The sequence below is a fragment of the Crocodylus porosus genome, unplaced genomic scaffold (assembly GCF_001723895.1).
Source record: "Crocodylus porosus isolate Cpor-Errol unplaced genomic scaffold, CroPor_comp1, whole genome shotgun sequence".
NCBI classification, from domain to species: domain Eukaryota; kingdom Metazoa; phylum Chordata; order Crocodylia; family Crocodylidae; genus Crocodylus; species Crocodylus porosus.
The window spans coordinates 81,284,313-81,304,493 of record NW_017728943.1 but is presented as its reverse complement, the minus strand read 5'-3'; the positions used below and the strand labels follow the sequence as shown (position 1 = coordinate 81,304,493).

At 54.5% G+C, this 20,181-nt stretch overlaps 1 protein-coding gene and 1 long non-coding RNA gene across 5 annotated transcripts in view; one reads left to right on the top strand and one right to left on the bottom strand.

The window, feature by feature from the left end:
* SLC29A1 (solute carrier family 29 member 1 (Augustine blood group)) overlaps positions 1–13,858 on the top strand; it is a 55,103-nt gene extending 41,245 nt beyond the window's left edge. For all 4 annotated transcript variants that reach the window (XM_019549648.1, XM_019549650.1, XM_019549647.1 and 1 more), the window contains 13 exons: positions 339–439; positions 2,176–2,257; positions 2,584–2,768; positions 3,016–3,155; positions 3,494–3,628; positions 4,025–4,122; positions 4,548–4,644; positions 4,877–4,968; positions 5,106–5,214; positions 5,698–5,783; positions 9,863–10,062; positions 11,884–12,364; positions 12,595–13,858. In XM_019549648.1, the coding sequence (XP_019405193.1) occupies positions 411–439; positions 2,176–2,257; positions 2,584–2,768; positions 3,016–3,155; positions 3,494–3,628; positions 4,025–4,122; positions 4,548–4,644; positions 4,877–4,968; positions 5,106–5,214; positions 5,698–5,783; positions 9,863–10,062; positions 11,884–11,995 (1,365 nt within the window). In that variant the 5' untranslated portion in view covers positions 339–410 and the 3' untranslated portion in view covers positions 11,996–12,364; positions 12,595–13,858. The remainder of the gene's footprint in view (positions 1–338; positions 440–2,175; positions 2,258–2,583; positions 2,769–3,015; positions 3,156–3,493; positions 3,629–4,024; positions 4,123–4,547; positions 4,645–4,876; positions 4,969–5,105; positions 5,215–5,697; positions 5,784–9,862; positions 10,063–11,883; positions 12,365–12,594) is intronic.
* Positions 2,949–20,181, bottom strand: part of LOC109319853 — a 28,074-nt gene continuing 10,841 nt past the window's right edge. Inside the window, exons 2-4 of the long non-coding RNA XR_002103645.1 lie at positions 15,126–15,133; positions 4,423–4,433; positions 2,949–2,963 (exon numbers count right to left, since the gene is read on the bottom strand). This is a non-coding gene — a long non-coding RNA (uncharacterized LOC109319853). The remainder of the gene's footprint in view (positions 2,964–4,422; positions 4,434–15,125; positions 15,134–20,181) is intronic.

The window sequence follows — 20,181 nt, the reverse complement described above, 5'->3', positions numbered from 1 at the left end:
AACTGTGTGGGCAAAACCCTGCTAGGCCCTGGTGGGGAGAAGGCCCATGTAAGGGCTGGGCCTCCCTGCAGGAAGGAAGGGCTCTGTGCCTTGTTTTCCTCCCTCCTAGGCCTTATGTCCATGTTCCTCCCAAGTGACTCATCCTCTGGTTTGCAAGAACTCTGAGCAGAAGCTGAGGCAAATCCATGGGTGTCTGTTTTCCATGCTGATTTCTGTCCTTCTGGGAACCCTCACCGGGGTTTGCTCTTTGACAACCTTGGGCACTGAGAGCACAGCACTGCCCTGCCTCCTTCAGTTACAGCTCCTCAACATCGTCTCTGTTTGGTTTGGATTTGCAGGAATAAAGCAACCAAGGGAAGGAGTGAGATTTGGTGTGGCTTGGCAGCTTGCAGCAACTCCCACTGGGCACCATGACGGCGAAAGATGGCCCTCAGGACAGGTATGGCCAGGACCCCAGGGTGGGGAAGCAGAGGCTGTGAGCATGCACAAAAGCAGCACCTTCTCATAGAGGGACTGCTGCTAAGCTACTCCTTCCACCAGAGCTGCAGCATGGGAGCCAGGCTAGAGATGACCCCTTCCCTGCAGCCTGGCATGATCCTGGCAATCCTTGGAGCTGGGACAGCAGGAGCTAGCACTGTCCCTGAACCCAGGAACCCTGCTACCCTGCACTGCAGATCTTGCCCCTTCATGGCCAGGGGGTGATCTCCTGATCATGAGATCTGGGAGACTTGGCTGCCCAGTCTTGTTAGATCCTGGTACGGGATACTGGCATCCAGGACTGTCAGAGATGAATCTGCCTCACCAGGTGCCACCTTGTGGAGTCCAGCCTCTGCTTGTACCCTTACCAAAGAAGCTGTGTCCCATTAATGGGTTTCCTTCCTTCCTGTGTCATGTTTTCCATAGCAGATGGGCTGTAAACAGTGCCCACTGGGAAATTACCAGGAGACTTTACTGTTTCCCATTTCTGGCAGCTGCCAGCATGCATCTAGTTGCCTCATGCCTAGGAGAGAGCCCTTTTTGACACGCCCCTTCCCAACACCCACTCCCTTTCATAACTTAATGGAAAATCCCTAGGTCCCACAGCAGTTCACTTGTTTAGATTTGGTAGGAAGAAGAGATGGAAAATTCCACAGCTCTAAACCCATGGCCCTGTGGGGTCAAACCCATCTCCGTGTCCCTGCAACTCCTTTTGTACAACCAGGATCTCCGCTCTCGCCTCTGCATCACTCTCAGCCTGGTGCAATTCGTAAGGAGCCTGAAACGTCCCCTCTGGTTCATGGGGCAGGGGAAAACAAAGGATGGATATGGAGCTTGGAGCCTCTGGTGTTTGTGGCTCCAGGCTTTATTTTTCCAAACACCAGTACATCCTCGTTGGTCTCTCAGGCATTTCCCCACCTAAGGAGCACTAGGTTAGAGGGAGACTTGGGACTCCTTCAGCCCCTTTTACCCCAATGAGGTTTAGATCTACAAGAGAGCCACTGACTTTGCATGTGCCCTGGTAGTTGATTTATCACCTCTGAAAAAATCAGGTACTGAGCACTTGCTGCAAGGGCTGGAGAGAGCCAGCTTCTCTAAAATCAGAGTGGTTACCCACACCGAGAAGTTGTAGTTGAATGCTAGGGCTTCAAACTTTTGTTACTGGTACTTCACAATCCAGTCCCTGGAGCTCTGAGCATGGTCCAGAGCCCCCACGGACCTAGGAACCTCAACTCTCTAGTGATATGGGTGCTGATAAGGGATGCATTGTCCAGCAGGGGCTGTCCAGGAACCAAACATATGACTTTGGGCCCTGTGAGGGAAGCTTAGGCAGAACCAGCCTGCACTATCCTGAGGCATAAAAAACATTATTTATCATCTACTCAAGAGAGCCCAGTGGGGGAGACGAGTGCAGGGCAGGAGTAAGGGGCATCAGCAGAGCTGTAGGAGTGGAAGCTGGCTATAACCCCAGCTTGCTCCAGCACAGTGTCTCCCTGCTCTCTAATAGCTCAGCCCCTTTTTTGCTTCTGTGTCCAGGTTTGAAGGTCATTCACAATTTGGTGCCCGTTTCTCATTTCTTTGGCTTCTGCCATGGAGTAATTTAGACAGTGGTGTGACGACCATTGTTCCTCCTGCCCTGCGCCAGCTGCCCCTGCTCGGAACATGTGGTGACTGTCCCCATCTCTCTGTCACCCACAGGTACAAAGGTGTCTGGTTGATCTTCTTCATGCTGGGCCTGGGAACATTGCTGCCATGGAACTTCTTCATGACGGCCACGCAGGTTAGGATCTCAGTGCTGTGGCTTGGGCTGGGGTGGTGTATGTGGATGTGTGTTTGTAGGGAGGGAACAGGCCTGTGAGTGACAGGTGTATGTTGTGGAGTGGGGAGGGGGGACTTATGTGGCACATGCGTCCCTGGTCCCTTTTGCATTTGGGAAGGAAAAATGGCTGCTGTGTATTTGTGTATCATTAAGGAAAGCTTATAGTGTGTGTGTGCACACACGAGGAGGTGGGAAGAGGGGAATACAGCACACGTGTGAATTGCTTATAGGAATTCTTGAGATTCCCTAATCAATAGGATGCACTCATTGGGCCCCTTCCTTTGCAGTACTTCAGCACCCGCCTTAGTGATGCCCAGAACACCACCGCTGCGGACCGCCTGAGTGAGGTGAATGGCACGGGCATAAGGTTGCCTCCCACCTACCTTCAGGCCAAGTTCAACAACTTCATGACCCTCTGTGCCATGTTGCCTCTGCTCATCTTCACCTGCCTCAACTCCTTCCTCCACCAGAGGTGAGCCAAGGCCCCAGCACTCACCTAGGTCACTCCAGGCCTTCTTTCGACCCTGAGGGCAGAACTTGGTTTTTGGCCCCACTCCCTCCATCTTCAACGTCTTGACCATGTTCAAGTCAGAAATGAGACCCACCCAACTCCTCTCTTGTGACCTGGTTCCCTTTAGAGTATACTCTTTCCCCATCTCCCAGGCCCCTCATGGGGCTGGGCTCTCCTCCCTGAGGCGCTGTTCTGTCCTGCCCTATAGGATCCCCCAGCAAGTCCGCATTCTGGGCAGCCTGGTTGTCATCGGGCTGGTCTTCCTGATGACTGCTGTCCTAGTGAAGATCCCCATGGAGCCACTCCCTTTCTTCATCGTCACCATGGTCAAGATCATCCTTATCAACTGTAAGTGGGGCCTGGGGAATCCTGGATGCTGCTGGTGTCGGGGCAGATGGCCACACAGGAAAAAGAGACAGGGGCACAGTCCCCACTCCACTGCCCCCACCTCTGTTGCCCTAGGAAAGAGCAAAGCACACTTTTGGTGCAGGATCCCATGCCTACATCTCGCCTCCTGGTACTGGAGTTCATGACCACCCCCCTGCCAGGGGTGTAGGCAGCAGGGCAGAGCCCTGGCCAAGCCACATCATGATCTCTCTGTCTGGTCTCCCAAGGGGGATGGGGAAGGGGCACCATCCTGTCTCCCTTACCTATTTCCTAATTTCTGTGTGTCTCTGTCCTTGCAGCCTTTGGTGCCATCCTCCAAGGTAGCCTCTTTGGATTGGCAGGGCTCCTGCCTGCCAGCTATACAGCACCCATCATGAGTGGGCAGGGACTGGCAGGGACCTTTGCAGCTCTGGCCATGATCTGCGCAATTGCCAGTGAGTAACTCCCTCCCCACTCGGGCATCATGGCCCCTTTCAGAGCTCGCCTGATGCCTGCCACCTCTGCTGCAGACCAGACCCTGTGTCTGAAAGCTGTAGAAGGAGCCCTGTTGCACCTTCATCTGCTCAGAGTTGGCCACTACAGCCGTTTAAGGGAAGAGCCCTCATCTTGAGCTTGGGATCTTGGGGGTGGGTGACCCCCGTAGGGGTTGGTTGGAATCTTGGGAGGCTCCTTCAGGTCTACTGTCTTGGGAGACGTGGCCCTGTTCCTGCCTAGCAGGACACTGGTGAGGAGTGGTGATGAGAGTGGGGACTGGTGATCTCTGTCCTATTGTTACTTTCTCCAGTAACCCCTGTCATTCCTTCTCCCTTCTCTCTAACCTGTGCTGCTAGCTGGATCACCGCTTGAAGACAGTGCCTTTGGCTACTTCATTACAGCCTGCGTGGTGATCCTGCTGGCTATTGGCTCCTACATCATGCTGCCCCGACTGGTAGGGATTCAGGCTCATGGCTTGCTTGCTCTCAGGGAGTGGGGTAGTTCCCACGTATTTTGACCCAGTGGGTAAAGAGCTGTCAGCTTTGCTCTGGGGCCCACACAGTTCTTTTGTGATGCTACAGTGCTGAATCCACAGGGACCTGGTGTCTCATCAGACAGACGGACCCACAACTCTTCCCATGTGACCTTTCCCAGGCAGCATCTCCTCTACAACACGCACACAGAGACAGATGCATTCTGTGCTCAGACGCATTGTGGTAGTCTCTTGTGTGTGTGCACACTCGTACATTTGGACACCAGGGAGCTCTCTGTTGTGGTCACTCTTTCCCACATGCAAGGGGTCTCTCTACTGGCTTGTCCCTTAGAAACACGTGCGCACACACGCACGTGAATGAGCTCTCTGGCGGCTTCTTTTGGCAGGACTTTTTTCGATATTACTCAATGAAGGACAAGACAGAGTACCGGGTCCATGAAACACATGCTGAGCTGGAGACCAAGATGGACCTTATCAAGAAAGGTGAGGCCTACCGAGCAGGGAGTGTTAGTAAGAGGAGCTGGGGACTGGGGATGGACTTGGGGAGGCAGCTGCACCCTCTGCCCTTGGCCTTCCTCCAGAATGCCCCTGGGAGGGGGAAGCAGTTGGCATGAACAGGATACCACCTACAAAGGAAAGGGATTCTTGGTCCCTGGGATCAACTACTGCCTTGCAGCTTCTCCTCACCTTTCCTGTTTGTTTTGCCTGACATCAGATGAGCCCAATGGTGTGGAAAAGAACAATCTGAACACTGTGCCCCTCCATAACCCCAACCAGAAGCCCTCAGTCATCAGCATCTTTAAGAAGGTATGTGAGCCACAGACCACTCGTGCCCTATGGTGCATGCCTGGGTCTCTCCCAGAGAGCTGGTTGAGTGTCCGAGCCCAGGCCTTGCCTGTCCCTACCTGTTTGGTGATAGTCCCTGGCTCCATTCTGTCCCCCAGATCTCGGTCATGGCTCTGTCCGTCTGCTTTGTCTTCACTGTCACCATTGGTGTCTTCCCCTCCGTCACTGCCGAGGTGGATTCCTACATCGCAGGGGAAACCGAGTGGAGTAAGTGATGCCCAGTGCAGGGCGGACAATGTCACCCCCTTCCTCTCCTGGGAGCCAAGGGAAGGGGAAGGGTACAAAGGGAGTGCCCCCCATCCCCTTCCAAGGGGCAGAGCTGGAAGGTGGTTGGGATGGGGAGTGCATGGACCCTGGTGTCATCTCACAAGAACCAGTGATCTACATATGGCCCTGAGGCCCAGCTCCCCGCCAGGTGTTCTGACAGACTGGGAGCCAGGCTGCCATCCCTAAGTCAGGTGGTGGTGAGGACTGGGCATAGATCCCTCCTGGCTGTAGGGCTAGTGTGAACAATGGGGGAGAGAGGGAGGCTGCGAGCCTCATGGCCCTGAGAGGTGCCATGTTGGTGAATAGCCTTGAGCTCCCCCACTGCCAGGTACTTGGTGTTGCGGAATGTGCCTTACACAGCAGGTGGTGGAGTGGGGTGTGTGCTCAAGCCAGGTATTGACCTTCTCCCTCCACTTTCTGCAGAAAATTACTTCATCCCTGTTGCCTGCTTCCTGATGTTTAATGTCTTTGACTGGCTGGGACGGAGCCTCACGGCCTTCTGCTTGTGGGTAAGTTTGGGGCAGGGTGCCAGAGCCAATGAGTCCTGCCTGGCTGCTGACCTGGCTGGCCGGCCAGCCTGTCGGAGCCCCCTTTTCACAGGATTCCTTGACACTGCCATTTGCTGAGGCTGTCTCATCCTTTGGGTTGGAGAAGGGGAATGGGGACTGAATCCTGATCCTGGCTCTGAAAACCAAGTGACTGGAGAAGGATGACAGTAGGGAGGACCCAGGAAGACTTTTCCTCCCCAACCCCCAATCCCATCTTTCTTCTTTTGGCTGAGGCCAGTCCTGGTATGAATTCAGGGTGTTTCCCCAGCTGGGTCTGACATGCTTTGCTTGAGCATCTATGGCTAATTCCCTGGGTTCTGGGTGGAATGGGAATTTGCAGGCAGTCAGAGAGAGCAAGCAAGCCGTGGAATAGAGACCTCAGAGCCGGGATATAGCGGGGGGCAGCCAGGTGCATGAGGGGCAGAAGCCCAGAGATGAGAAGTATGGACAGTGGCCTGAAAGGGACTTGTCCAATGGGGAAAACCCACCCTAGGCAGGAAGCCCCATGACGTAAAGGGCAGTGGGAGGGAAGGAGGGCATGGGCCTGCATGGTGTTGGTAGTCTCGAGGGTTGTGGACCTGAGCCTGAGCTGTAGTGTGAAGAGGGGCAGGGGTAGTGTGTGGTGGGGTGAGCAGTACTCCAAGTGGAGTTTGGAGTATGTGGAGAATGAGTGCTCTTGTGCCCATGACTGGGAATAGAGCGGGGGCAGGCTCTGACTGGCTGTGGCTTGAGCTAAATGCTTCCAAATTGCTGCAATTTTCCCATCTCTGTGGCTTAGATGAAGCCATATCCTCAATCCCAGCCTCCTTGTAAACAAACCCACTCTCTAGTTATGCAGACAGTAGGGGTGGGACCCTGGCAAGGCCCTGGGGTGAAAGAGAGTGTGTTTTGGGGAGGGGAGATTCCAGTGCTTGCCTCTGCCTCCCACAGGTTTCTCAGGCCCCTGATCATGACCAGATTTATAAAGTGCCCAGAGCAGGCTGCAGTGCCAACCCTGGTGCCCGAAGCTGCCCTGTCCTGGCTCGCTGGCTCCTCTGGCTTCTCTTGGGTGTGGCTCGGCTCCCACAGGAGCCTGGAGCTGTTTGGGGTCTGGCCTAGCCCTGGTTGCTGGCTGATGTTGCCTTCCCTTTTTGAGTATCCAGAGACTGTCAGCTGCTTGGTTCCCAATGCTTCCCTGGCATTGCTGTCCCCTCGGTACAACCAGGACCAGGAAGCTGAAACTCAGTACTACTGGGGAGAGGATGCATAGGAGTGCCCTGCTGCATGGCTGTGTGTGGTCCTGTGCCACTCCCAGAACAAAGGTTCTGATCGCTCTCCCACTTCCCACGGGCTATATGGTGGGTCCAGAGCTGGGTGGGTGCATGGTTCCCCCTCGCACATGTTGTGGTAGGTGAGGAGGAGGTTTGCCATGTCTGGGTCTCTTCCTGCTCTGCTCCCTGCCGTGCTTTCCCCAGTATTGTTCAGGTTGTTTGTTTGAATAAACTGTTGACAGCAGGAGGCAATGAGGGGCCTGTCTGGGCCTGAGCCAGTCGACCTGGCCTTGCCAAGCACTCCTGCTGCCAGAAGCTGCCTCTGCAAACGTCCCTGTGCTGGTGGGGTCGTCACTGCTGGCTCCCCTCGCCCTGCACCCTGGGTCACCTGGCTGGAGCTCCGGGTCGTTCCCCCATTGGCAGAACAACACGGGTGGAGCTGTTTCAAAACATGCTTCTTGGAAACCCTTGCTCTGCGGCTGTGTGTGGTTTCAGGCCTGTTTCTTCATTCAGGGACTTGTGTGTTCCCTGGGTATGGCTGCCCTCACCTCAGTGAGCAAACAAAGTTCTGATGTAACCCATGTGCCCGTAACTGTCACACTCCAGTCCCACTTTAGACTCTTAGATGGCCACAACTTCTTCCCTCCCACCCTGCCACCACAGTCTGGCTTGCCCAGTGGGGGTGTCAAGTTTCCCCAGCAGCTGAGGGAGAGTTTTGGACATATATGGGTAAGTCCCACTCTCTGGGTCCTGTGCCCATCTGAAGCAACTCCTGCAGAGTCAGGGCAGTAGCTCTGGAGTAAACCAGGTGTTGCTGAGAAGGGGAATCCAGCATATCATAGCATCAGGGTGTCCTGATGCCACCCTGCACCGCAGCTGCCTGTCTTGTGAGTCGATCCCTCCACAAAGCATGCAGCATGGGAGTCCCAGCTTGCCTGCCTCTGACTGGGTTGGAGGGAAAGGGCTGGAACATTTTACCAGTGCCAACAGGAACCAAAGTGTTCCCTTGGGGAGGCTCTTTTAGACCAGATGAAACTTTCCACTGCAGCCTCAGAAATGCAAAGTCAGCGATCTGGGCAAAGACTGACTAGGAACAGGCCAGACTGTCTGGGTCAGGAGCCAAGCAGCTTTGGCAATGGGAGGTGAGGGGACTGGCTACAGCCAGAGCTCCAGTTTTTTGATGCTGCTAGGGGGTTTCCCCTGCACAGCCATATCCTCAGGAGGGGGAGGTGAGGTCAGGGGTGGGACTAGGGGGCTCTTGCAGCTGCCATGGGGTAGAGGTTTTCCCTGAAGTAGCTAGTGGTTTCTCAGAACTCATGCCCCACACTTTGGCTCCTGTGCAGCTGCCACTAGCCCCGTGTTCCAGCAGCACAGGTCATTGTGGGATGAGGCTCAAGTGGACAGGGCACAGCTAGAGACCACCCTGCATCTGTACCCAGCAACTTTGTTGCCCTGAGGTGGTCCATACCCCCGTGCATCTTGGAGAACAGGTTTATAGAGCTCCAGCAGAGCAGCAGTTGAGCAGTTGCCACCACCTCCCATCATCCCCACCTGTCAACAACAGAGATGTTGTTATTTTTACCAAATACTATCCCAAAGATCTGAAACAAACAAGCCTTCCTACCCTCTGACCCCTGCCACCTTTCATGCCCACCCTTTCCCCTCCCTCCTCTCAGAAGTCCTCAATCCATCATCTTCCTTCCCCTCTTTTTCAGACCAGAGAGCTCAGACACCAGTTAGGCAGACCCAACTGCAGCAAACCCCCTGCCCAGGCCGTACTACCCAGGCCAGGATGTTTGACCTCTTCTTATAAGCTGACATGCAACCCCATCAGCCTCTCAGGGGAACCTGGGCTGGAAGCCTGTGTGACTGGCTTCTTCCAAGCTTCCTGCTGTAACTCCTTTTTATAATGTCAGCTTGGACCCAGCCCTGACCGTGCCTTTCTTTCTGTGGCAGATGCCAAAGGCAACAAGAGCATTCTTATGAGCAGTGGCTTGCCAGCTGGAGCATGGAGGGTGCCCTGTGGCAGGAACCCACAGTAGCATAGGATACCTGGGGTTGAGGAAGTCCACAGGAAAGGCACCTGCAGGGACGGGGGACAGGGTGGACAGGTCTGGGTGTGTGCTGGATGTGTACTGAGTCTGTGTATAGGAGCTAGACTGTTCTCAGTGGTGGCAGATGACAGAACAAGGAGCAATGGTCTCAAGTTGCAGCAAAGGAAGTTTTGGTTGAATATTGGGAAACACGTTCTCATGAGGAGGCTAGTAAAGCATTGGAACAGGTTAGTCAGGGAGGTAGTGGAATCTCCATCTGTAGAGGCGTTAAGACCCGGCTAGACAAAGCCTTGGCTAGGATGAGATGGGTGGGGCTGGTCCTGCTTTGAGCAAGGTGTTGGACTAGATGATCTTCTGAGGTCCCTTCCAGTCCTTATTTTCTATGATTCTATGGGTCACTCCTGTTGGGGATGTGGGAGCCAGGGATTAGGCCCCAGCAGCCTCCCACTGCTTTTGCTATCAGGCCTTGTGTCGTCAGTCAACATCTCTGGTCCAGGAGCTGGGCCTTTATAGATGGTCCTCTCTGTCATTCTCAAACTGCTGAGACCTGTGGAGCCCAGGGAGAGGGGCCCCCTCTGCTATGCCCCCTACCCAAGCTGGTGGGGCTCAGGACTGAGGGCCTGGAGTCCGGGCAGGGGGAGACCTGCTAGAGGGTGCCCTATGCTGTGCTCCCCTCCCCCTCCTGTCTGCCTCACCCTGCAGCACACTAATGGCCTGCCTTTTCCCTCTCGCCCAGCCCGGGATGAACAGCCGGCTCCTCCCCTTCATGGTGGCTCTCCGCGTGGTCTTCATCCCCCTCTTCATGCTATGCAACCTGCGGTCCCACGTGTACCTGCCCACAATCTTCCAGCATGATGGCTGGTACATAGGCTTCATGATCCTCTTCTCCATCTCCAATGGCTACTTGGCCAGCCTCTGCATGTGCTTCGGACCCAAGTGAGTGTTACTGGATCAGAGAACGGAGTGGGTTCCCCCCCACCAGCAGGCACTGGCTGAGGACATGCTGGACTCAGCCCTAGAGGCCCAATCTGGGCACCAGCCCTCTGGCACAGCCCTGGCATGTGGACTCCTGCAAGTTGGTCAGCCTCTGAATGAGATGGGAAGAGGGGAGGGGGCTAGCCAGGAAGACCCTTGTGGAGGAAATCGGGTTCATTCTCCTGCTGTTACAGATGAGAGGACCTGAGGCATGGAGCAGAGAGTGGTTTCACTTCAGACCATGAGATCAGTCTGCACTGAAGGAGGGTTTTTCCATTATGAGTGTTCCTCTTCCTCCCCAACCCTGAACAGAGTATTGCAGGGACTGTGGCGCCAGGGGCTGGTGGGGAGCTGGTCCTGTGAGCATGTTGATAGGGAGCAGAAGGCTCCTGCTGGTGCTTGGCCAGGTCTTCTGCAGTGTGTCAGGCTGGGAGCTGAGTGGTGTTGCTGGCGCCACGTGCTGCAGTGTTGTGCCTCTCCTGACAGTGAGCAGCCACCTGCTTTTTTTAATGAGGCCATAATTCAGACCTGGGTGGGATCAATGCTGGGGAGCTCTGCTCCATCATGAAGCAGGCAGCACCCTTCCTGTGCCTGGCTGCAAGTGCCCCTTTCCTCCACAGGTAGCTGTCCTTAGCGGCCCCCACTCAGTGGTCTACACCACCAGGCTGCATGCAAACACGAGCAGTGGATGTGCCAGGCTCCATCCCCTCCCTGTGACCCCAGCATCTGTGCCTGGGCTCCACATATAGTGAGAGCTTGCCTCCCAGGGTCAGGCTTCATACCCTGCAGTGTATGTGATACCCTAGCCAGATCCATGCCTGCCAACCCACTCTCCTTACACAGCCCAGTGGTAACCTGTCCATTGCCCCAGCACCCTCCTCAGTGCAGGCATCAGCCTTGCTTTCAGCCTGCCAGTACAGTCAGCAGGGGGAGCATGAGTGTATTGCCCCTTGTGGAGGCAGGGGCCTATGCCAGTGGTTCTTGGTATTTTTAGGCTCAAGGCTCTCCTCAGGAAATGCTGGCCCTGAGCTTTCTTTTGTCTTTTGACTATGGGGGAAAATACCAGAGCAATTCTTTTGTTGCAAAGAACTCAGTCTCCAACAGAGCAGAATGGTTTTGACACTGGGATCCTGTTTTGAAATATATCTGCTTTAGCTGTGGTAGGTTGGGGTGATAGGTCTTGTGTAGTGTCAGGGTTGACAGTAGTCTTGCAAAGAGTTTCAGTTATGGATTGACTAGGATAGTCTGGATAGGAATGATCCTGCCTCAGGCAGGGGGTTGGCCTAGAAGTGACCTCTGGGGGGCTCCTCCCAGCCTGGCTTCTCTATGATTCTGTGAAATCTATTTTTTATCTTGCAAATCATGCAGGTGTGTTTTGCATACCTAACAGGGCTAATTTTTGCAAATCACACTTAAAAGGAGTTCATGGTACCCTGTGGCTCCCTAGCTGAGAATCACTGGCCTAAGCAATCTCCACCAGTGGCTTTTTTAAATGCAGAGTAGCAGAGAGGTTAATCACATGGCCGGCCTTTTTCAGTCCAGTGGAGTGACAGGAGGCCAGTGCTGTTTTCCCCTTGGCCCTACCGTGGCCTGCTCGTCCCCTGGTGGGCTTATTCCCCAAGCTATGTTTCTCATTTCTTCTCCCCCAAAGTGAAGCAGGGAGGGATCTCATGCAGAGGAGTCCCTGAGGGGTTCTCACTGAGGGCATGAGCTGGTGCTCGTGGGGCCTGGTATGCGGTACCACAGGACTGACCCTGGGCTGACTCTCTTTCCTCCTCACAGGAAGGTGCCTAGCCATGAAGCTGAAACTGCTGGTGCTATTATGGCTTTCTTCCTGTCCCTGGGCCTGGCACTAGGAGCCATCTTTTCTTTCTTCTTCCGAGCACTGGTTTGAGTGTGGACTCGAAGCAACACGGCTTGGCTTGGCGATGTGCCTCCCTTGCTGGATCCCGGAGGGCACAGGGCAGGGCAGGCGTCTCCTGTCTGGATTTCCATGGATTCTCGCCGCCTTTGCAACCGTTCTGCGGAATTTCATTGTCTGCCCCACCCTGCAGCCATGGCTTAAGTGCCCCCAGCCCTGCCTACCGTCATGCCCTGTATCACCTCTTGGCCTGTATGCCCTCTACTTTTCCCTATGCCATGTGCTTGAGACCCGTGCTCCTTCCATCTCCAGCCCTCTCCCATTTTCTCCAGTGCTGGCCAACTCCCCTTGCCAGTATCCCTCTCCAAACCCCAGGCGCTTGCCAGCTTCCAGATCCCTGCTGTGCAACGTACAGCATCATTACCCTTCATCCAAAGCAGGTTCATTTGCAGAGCCCCATCCCTGGCCAGTGAGAAGAGGGGAGCCCTGAAGACTGTACAGCCCTAACCACTCTCTCACAACACATACACTCCCTCCATGGTTGTAAAGTCTGAGTTTTACAGCTACTCCTGGCTCCAACCCAGTGGGTCCCTCGTAGGTATTGTTACCCATCTAACAGCCTAGGCAGCAAGCCGGATCTGGCGTCACAGTCAAATGCCTTAACTCGAGGACCTTCCTTCCTGTCTTTTTGCCTTGGATTGTTGCCTGGCATGCGTTCCTCCTGGTGACTGATACCTGAGCAGATTCTGCTGCCTGCAGCTCAGGCTTCTGCCCCAATAGCACTACTGCCTTCCAAGAGCAGAGCAGTTATCCCTGCTGGGTGCACTGCAATGAGTGAGGCTGGGACTCTGGTTGCAGGGGGAGTACTGAGGCAAGTACTGCCATAGACCAGCTCAGACTCCATGAGGCCTTTCCTGCCCTCACTACACTGCAGGTAGGGGACGGGCCTTGGCCCCAACCCTACTTATGTCTGTAAATTTATCTGTATAGATGCTGTTTTTATATACAAAGACTGAACATGCCCTTCTGTAGATCACTGCCTCTGCTGCTTCTGACCTTAGGGAGGGGGAAAGCATGTGGGCTATAGCCTTGCCAAGGGCCAGGCCTTAGTGTATCCTGAGGAGGAACAGCATGGAGATGCTTCACAGGCTACCCAGAGTGGCTGCCTAGCCCCTACTCTGCTCACTCTTGCAGTTTGCTCCCAGGCTGGTTGGCAGGGCTCCATGGGCAAAGGAGTGGGGATGTGTAGCTGAGGGATCTCACCCAATCCCTGGGGACAGAGCCTGGGCAGGAAGTGCAAAGGAGTGGTGCCCTCTTCCATGGGCTGTCTTGCAGGGGAGGGACTGATGGGAGGGTGTGGGAGAAGTGATCAAGTGCTGGGGATGCACTGCCAGGCTGAGGAGGCCATGTCTGGGCTGGAGATTCCCTGAGGGTGCTGGTTGTTCTGTCTTTCCAATCCCATGTGAATTTCCTTGAGTAGCAGCCCTGGGACCTACGCTGGAGAAGTGCAGCTGTACCCTATTACATATTACCCCTCAAAGGGCCCTCAGGCCTGGCCTGGTCTAGCTGCAGCTTCCTCAGAGGCACATTCTCCCAGTTCCCATTCCTTCCTAAAGTGGCATCCCAGTCAGACCCTGACACATGCACATCCCTGCTAACCTGTGCTCATTCCAGCCCTCTGATCCACAGATCATCTGCAACCCATATCTGGGTTAGTTGCCTGCCTAGGACCCAAACCAGACTAGAAATGCTAGGAGGGGAGCCGCTCTGCCCTCTCCTGGAGCTGGTGTTTCATATGAACTCAAGCACCCTGAGTGCCAGCATCCCAGCCACGGGTAAACCCCCTTTGTATCATGGAGCAAATATTTAGCTTAATACATCTTGTTGTGTTTGTTAGCTTGTTTTACTTGGCAGCTGGCTACCTGCTGGAGCATGCTGACTGATGGATACGTGCCCTTCATTACATGGATCTCAGCTCCCAGCCCAGCCGCTTGGTTTGCATCCAAATCACACATCCGACCAGTAGTGGAGTCTTGAATGGCCCAGGGGATGGCTGTGCCTTGATCCTGCCTCCAGGGCACCATGACCTGGTAGCTTGTGTTTCTAATCCTAGCACCTAGTCTAGGGTTGCCTGCTAAGGCAGGAGGCCTGGAAATGAGCATTGTCCCTGATCTACCTGGGCAGTCATGGCTTTGCCCAGTCCAGGGATGGGAACTAAACCGGATCCTAGCTGCACCAAGCTCACCCACCTTTGCCAAGCCCTGTTGGAGGGGAATGCACACCAGCCATGATGGAGATGCAGACTGGCAGGAAGCTGGGAGATCTTGATCCCTGAAACTTGGAGCCATTGGTGTGCTGGTACCTCTGCAGTCTGTCCTGTGTACAGCAACATACCTCAACCCCCAGCCCCAGAGCATTCAGTCTCAGGAGCAATTCTGAAGAACTGTCAGCCAGCAGGTGACTTCAATATTGGGTTTCTGATGAGCTTAGGGCTAAACACTGGCTTGAGACACTCAACCTGAACCTACAACCCAGCAACCAGCCACCTGATGGTAGTTACTAATGGCCTGTACTGACCTGAGCTGCCATCAGACCTGGGCTCCCCACACCCAGGTCTGCCAGTTCCCTTCCCTCTACCATGGCCCCTTTTCCCATCCTTGGATCCCTCCTCTACCTGCGCCCTTGTATCCTGGTGTACACTGGGCTTTGTATGCCACTTGCTGCCAGACTAGTTGGTTTGGCAGAGCCATGAGCTCACTGGCCAGGGTTGTACCCACAGCTGCATTATCCAGTCACTCAGCCATAACCCTTATGCTGGGAAGAGCTGCTGTTTCCCCATGCAAGAAAACAAGGGCCCAGTGTTTAAGGGGAGTGGGTGCTGAGTGGGAGGAAGGGATGTGTGTCAAGACAGCCACCTCAGTATCCCATTTCCCTTTCAGCTCTCACGTTTCCCCCCACTCACTGGCCACATGGTCATGAGACATATGAACAGCCTGACTGGAGATAGGGCATCTGAGTTGGCAAAGGAACCTCCTGCAAGGCAGCCTCTGCCCATGGGGTAAGGATATATGCTGGTACCTCTGCAGTTCTCATCAGTGACATCTTGGAGGAGGAAGGCTGGGGGTCACAAAGGAACTGACAGCAATACTCCAGTCCCTCCCACCTGCCCCACTACTGGAAGCAGGGTCTCTCCACCAGTGCCCCCACCCAGAAGGCCACCACAGCACAGGAAGACTGGCACTCAGGCAGCACAGGTTCTTACAAGTTGGCCCCAGTGCTCAGATGTTCTTATGACAAGGATGACCCATCTTGGTTGGTCATAGTTGCTTCCTACCCCCCTTAGACCCTACCTTGCCTGAGCTACCCCTGTGGGATGGAGTCAGACTTGTTAGCAAGCCCCACAGGCTGGAGGTATGGCAGATACTCTCCCTGTGGCAAGAGGTTTTTGGAGCAGGAGGCTCCAAGTTCTGTTACCATTACTCCCTGAGGGTCCATGGGAAGCTGAGGAGCAACACCCCCCCACCCCCTGCAATCAGTCCTGGGGGTCAGGGATTTGTTACAGCAGAGTCTGCAGTAGGGCAGTCATGGCTTTGCCCAGTCCAGGGATGGGAACTAAACCGGATCCTGGCTTCCTTCCCTGCCTGGGGTTGATCCTGGCTGCACCAAGCTCACCCACCTTTGCCAAGCCCTGTTGGAGGGGAATGCACACCAGCCATGATGGAGCTGCAGACTGTGGCAGGAAGCTGGGAGATCTTGATCCCTGAAACTTGGAGCCATTGGTGTGCTGTCTTGGGGCCTTGGGTTCAGAGCCCCTCTTGCAGGCCTGGTGTGTTGTGAAGCACTGGACCATGTATGCTGTGGCAGCTAGGCAGGGCAAGCACCTCTCACACAGGATCACGACACTAAGTGGAGCCATGAGGGTGTGGGAAGGGCCCAGCCACAGCCGATCCCATTCAAGGACACTTGGCATGCCAAGCTGTGTTGTCAAAAGGCAGGTCCATTCTTGGTGGGGAAGGTGGAAACCTCACGGCGCTGCCAAGGCAAGCAGGAGCTGGCCCTAGCAGGATGGAGGCAAAGGGGCAGCTGGATCCTGGATCAGGTAGCTCTTCTCCCTCCCCAGGTTTGTCCTGGGTATGGGTTTAAGGTTGCAAACAAGCCCCAGGAGAGGAAGAGGCCACTGCAGGACAGCCAGGGCACACAAACAAAGGCAGAGAGAAGTAAGGGAAGAACAAGGTACTATGATTAGAACAGGGCTGACTGGGAGCCAGGACTCCTGGGTTCCACTCCCACTTTTGTACTTATTTAGTGCCTCCGTGGGAGGCTCTTAACTGCTCTAAACACCAGTGGTTCACCCATGTGGTTAAACCAGTGCACACCCAAATCTCTCACCCATGGACACTCTCCAACCAGTGAATCCCACGCTGAGGGGACAGTGCCAAGATCCTGTACAGCAACAACACCCACATGCTGGGGTTCTGTCCTCTCCAGACTTCCCAGAGTGACTAGCACCTCCCAGGTGTGCACGTGTGGCCCCTACCGTCCAGACAGGGGAGTGACATCCTGCAGCAAGAGCCAGCAACAGACCCAGCAGCCCTCATCCCAGTCCCAGCATGGTACCATGCACCCCTTCTTTCCCAGCCCTTGCAATCCTAGAGAAGCCAGGCTGGGAGAGACCTCCAGAGGCCATCTAATCCAGCCCCGGTGCCGGGTCCTGGCCGCTAGCACCCTTGCAGAGCTCCAGCACATCGTAAAGGTGGGATGACAAGGGGCTGCATCTCCCCCCATGCCCCAGGGCCAGCTCCTGCCTTGGCAGCATCCCACATCCAAGCAGCCCGTTCCCACCCACTAGCTCAAGCTCAGAACTGGAAGGGGGTGAGGGGAGGCTGTAATGTGCCAAGAGCACAGCCGCAGCCCCCCCAATCTGTGACGCAGGCTGGCTTGAGCGCCGGCCCTGCCTTTCATCCCCAGCTCGGGGGGCGCTGCTAGCTCCTGAGGCAGGGCTCCTCCTGGTGGGCCCGCACGGCAGGCTGGGCTCTCGCACTAGCCGCCTGCTGCTGGCCCAGGAGCTCGCTGGGCGAGGGGCTGGGAGGGGGCGGGGCTCCTCCACGAGGGGGAGGAGGCGGCCTAGCAGGAAGCAAGTCATAGTCCTAGCACAGCCAAGGAAGCCGTCGTGCTCCTCCGCCAACAGCTCAGGAAATAGTCCCCCCCCCCTTTCCCCCCTCAGGCTGCCTGCTTCTCCCGGCCCCCTGATGCACCAGTGACTCTGCAAATCCCAAGGAAGGCGGAAATGTGCCGAGCAAGCCTCAACCAATGAAGCAAGGCAGTCCACGCACCTCTGGGTGCATCACTTCCGCTCGCAGTGACTCTGCCCCCCCCCCCCCACGTGTCTGTGACAGGTTACCCTCCCCCCCAGCCTTCTGCAAACGTCCAAGTGGCCCCAAGGCAATCTGATCTCTGCTGCGCTGCTGGTGGCCAAGGGGCCTGCCTGCAAGGGCAGGTGCCAGCGGCACCTGGTATAGCACTACCTGTTAGAGGCAGGAGAACCTCCCCCCCCCCACTCCCCTGACAGGGTGTACAGCACAAAAGCAACTTCCCTCTCCAGGCTGAGGAAGGGAATTCATGGGGAAGGGTCCCTGAAAGCTGGCGGAGCCCTAGGGCTTCGGCAAGCCCGTTGCCTGCATCAGGGAGCTCGGGATGCTGGCTTTAGGGGCAGCCCGTGCGGCCCCAAGTCTTCAGGGTCCAGCATCAGGAAGCATCCCTCTAGAGCCCTGCAGCGCCCTCTGCAACTAAGGCTGTGCTTCTCCATTGCAGCTTTGCCTGCAAATTAAGTGAGAAAGGCCACGTGGGCCCCACACACTGCAGGCTGGCTTAGGCGACAACGTTGGAGGCACCTGTCCCCCAGCTTGAAATACTTGGTAGAATACAGCAGGAGAGCAAGGAAGAGGAGTTGTATTTCTAGGCAGGGAATTAGCAGGGGAAGGTTACGTTCATTCTGTCAAACAACTTGTGCTCAGCAAGGTGAGCCTGGCACTGACGGGGTTTCAAGCCCCAGGGCTGGCAGGGGTTTCTGTTTCGGGGACCAAACTCACTGTGCTGCCCTGGGCAGTTCTGTCCGTTCTGGACAGACATAGAAGTGTTCGGTCTTTTGTTTTTTGCTTCTACAGCTAAAGGTATGTCTAAAATAAAATTAGTACAGAGCATACCGGCATTTGTGAGGCTTTGGCGTGATTTTGGGCACTCATATTTTACAACTAATCTTTAATTGAGAGAATGTGGGTGCTTGTGTTTTATACCACATCCTTAATTACTTGGCCTTGTCATTCACACACCCCACAGGAAAGCAAAGGGCTTGTCTATATTAGCAATCTAGTCCCTGGTTCTGTCTCTGTTCAGACAGGGTGCGCTCCATTTGACTAATTTCAGTGCCTGAGAGAAAAAAGGCTGAGTTAAATGGTTGTAACCCCCTGGTGTGGTACCATTATAACAATGAACACTATGGTGAAGATGTTAATTATACCACTAGAAATGTTTTTTTCCAACACAAAGGATTCTTTTATTTCCTGATGAGGTTAAATTGGTATAAACACAGAGAGAAAACTGTGTCGCTGTGTACCTTAAAAATGATATCATTACCTGCTTGCTGTGTGCGGTGTAGATGCACTTCAACTGTTTACACTGGATTTTGAAAAATTACCAGCCTAAATTAAACTAGTTTGTGCTGAAGGTACCTATCTCTAAAAAGGCTTTGATCTGGGCTCCGTGGCTTCCAGGTAGTCACTTGCAGCAGTGCAAAAAGCTAAGTGTGGCTTGTCCCTGAGGAGTGCAGTGGACATGGGGTACTTGGGAAAATGCGTTGTTATGGCTTTCTGCCATTCAAACCTCCCATGCATCTTCTGAATAATGAAACTGCTTTCCACAAAGGGGATAGGAAGATAATTCCCATTCTTGTTCCATATGTGGGATATGAAGCCATAAGTTTGCACATCATCCCTGGGGTCTTTGAAGAAGCAGTTGAGGGTGTTTTGCCCTGTTGCACCTTTTGTTCTAGATAAAAGGAAAATGGAAGTAGGAGGTGCTCTGTAGGACACCTCACCTCTAAATGTATAGGAATAAGCTTCAGTGCAGTTGGATCATTTTTTCTTTTCTTCTCACTACGTACATACCCAGAGCTTGCACTAATTTAGTGCTGCCTGCTTCTTAACTGGTATAATTGTGGCAACACAAAAATGCCAAGGAGACCAGCTCCAAATGCAACCCCTTAACCCAGGCTGGGGAAACTGGAGCTCTCATCCCCAAACCTGATGAGACAATGCAGTTCCTGGGGGTAACTTCTTACCACTGCTTACTCCATGGACCCCACAGGGCCCAGCATGGAGCACTAACTCCCAGGCTACAGGGACATGATCTCTTATGCCACCTCTTACCACATGACTCTCGCACACGTTGCAGGGCAGCACAGCTTCAACAGGGCAGAAGGGGGTTATTCTGTCTGGAAGCATCCTAAGTGGTCAGCCAAGTGGTCAAAGCACTCTTACAAGAGGCACAAGATGTAGGTTTGAATCACCTCCGGCTGAGAAGGGAGGTGAATCCAGGTCTCCTATTTTCCAAGAACAGTGCTATATAATCACGAGGTAAGAAGGTAAAAAAAAGTGGGTGAGGGGGTATGGCAGCATTGCTTTGTCCAACTGTTTTTAAAAAGACAAATGAACCCTGCTCAGCTCTGGGAGAAAGAGGGCACTTCCCATCCAGAGTTGGTTCCAGGCTACAGATGGATGGAGTCACCTCCCAGAGCCTGGCTAAGGGGCTGGTTCCAGGAAGTTGCTGGCTTGAGGATACTGATGTGATTCTGTTTCCAGACTTGTGTACAAGGGCTCCTTGGTATCCGCCCCGTCTCCCCACCATGGGGTGCTGCTGCCCAGTGAGCCTCCCTCTGGGCTTGGGATTTCATGCTGCAGGGCAGGCACCTACATGTTGGAGAATGGGTGCCTACCATCCTGTCCCTAGCTCAGTTGTTCCAATGGTTTATTTAGCCTCCTCCCAATCTGAATGGGTCTAGCCTCCACTTCCAGCCGCTGAATCTCATTATCCTTTGGTCTGCTAGACTGAAGAGCTGTGTGCTGCTGGAAATCTCTTCCCCACGTAGTCCTCAGTTGTTGGTGGAGACTGAGTTGGCTCTGAGTGCCCAGGCTTAGCATCCAGACCACTCATCATTGTTGTAG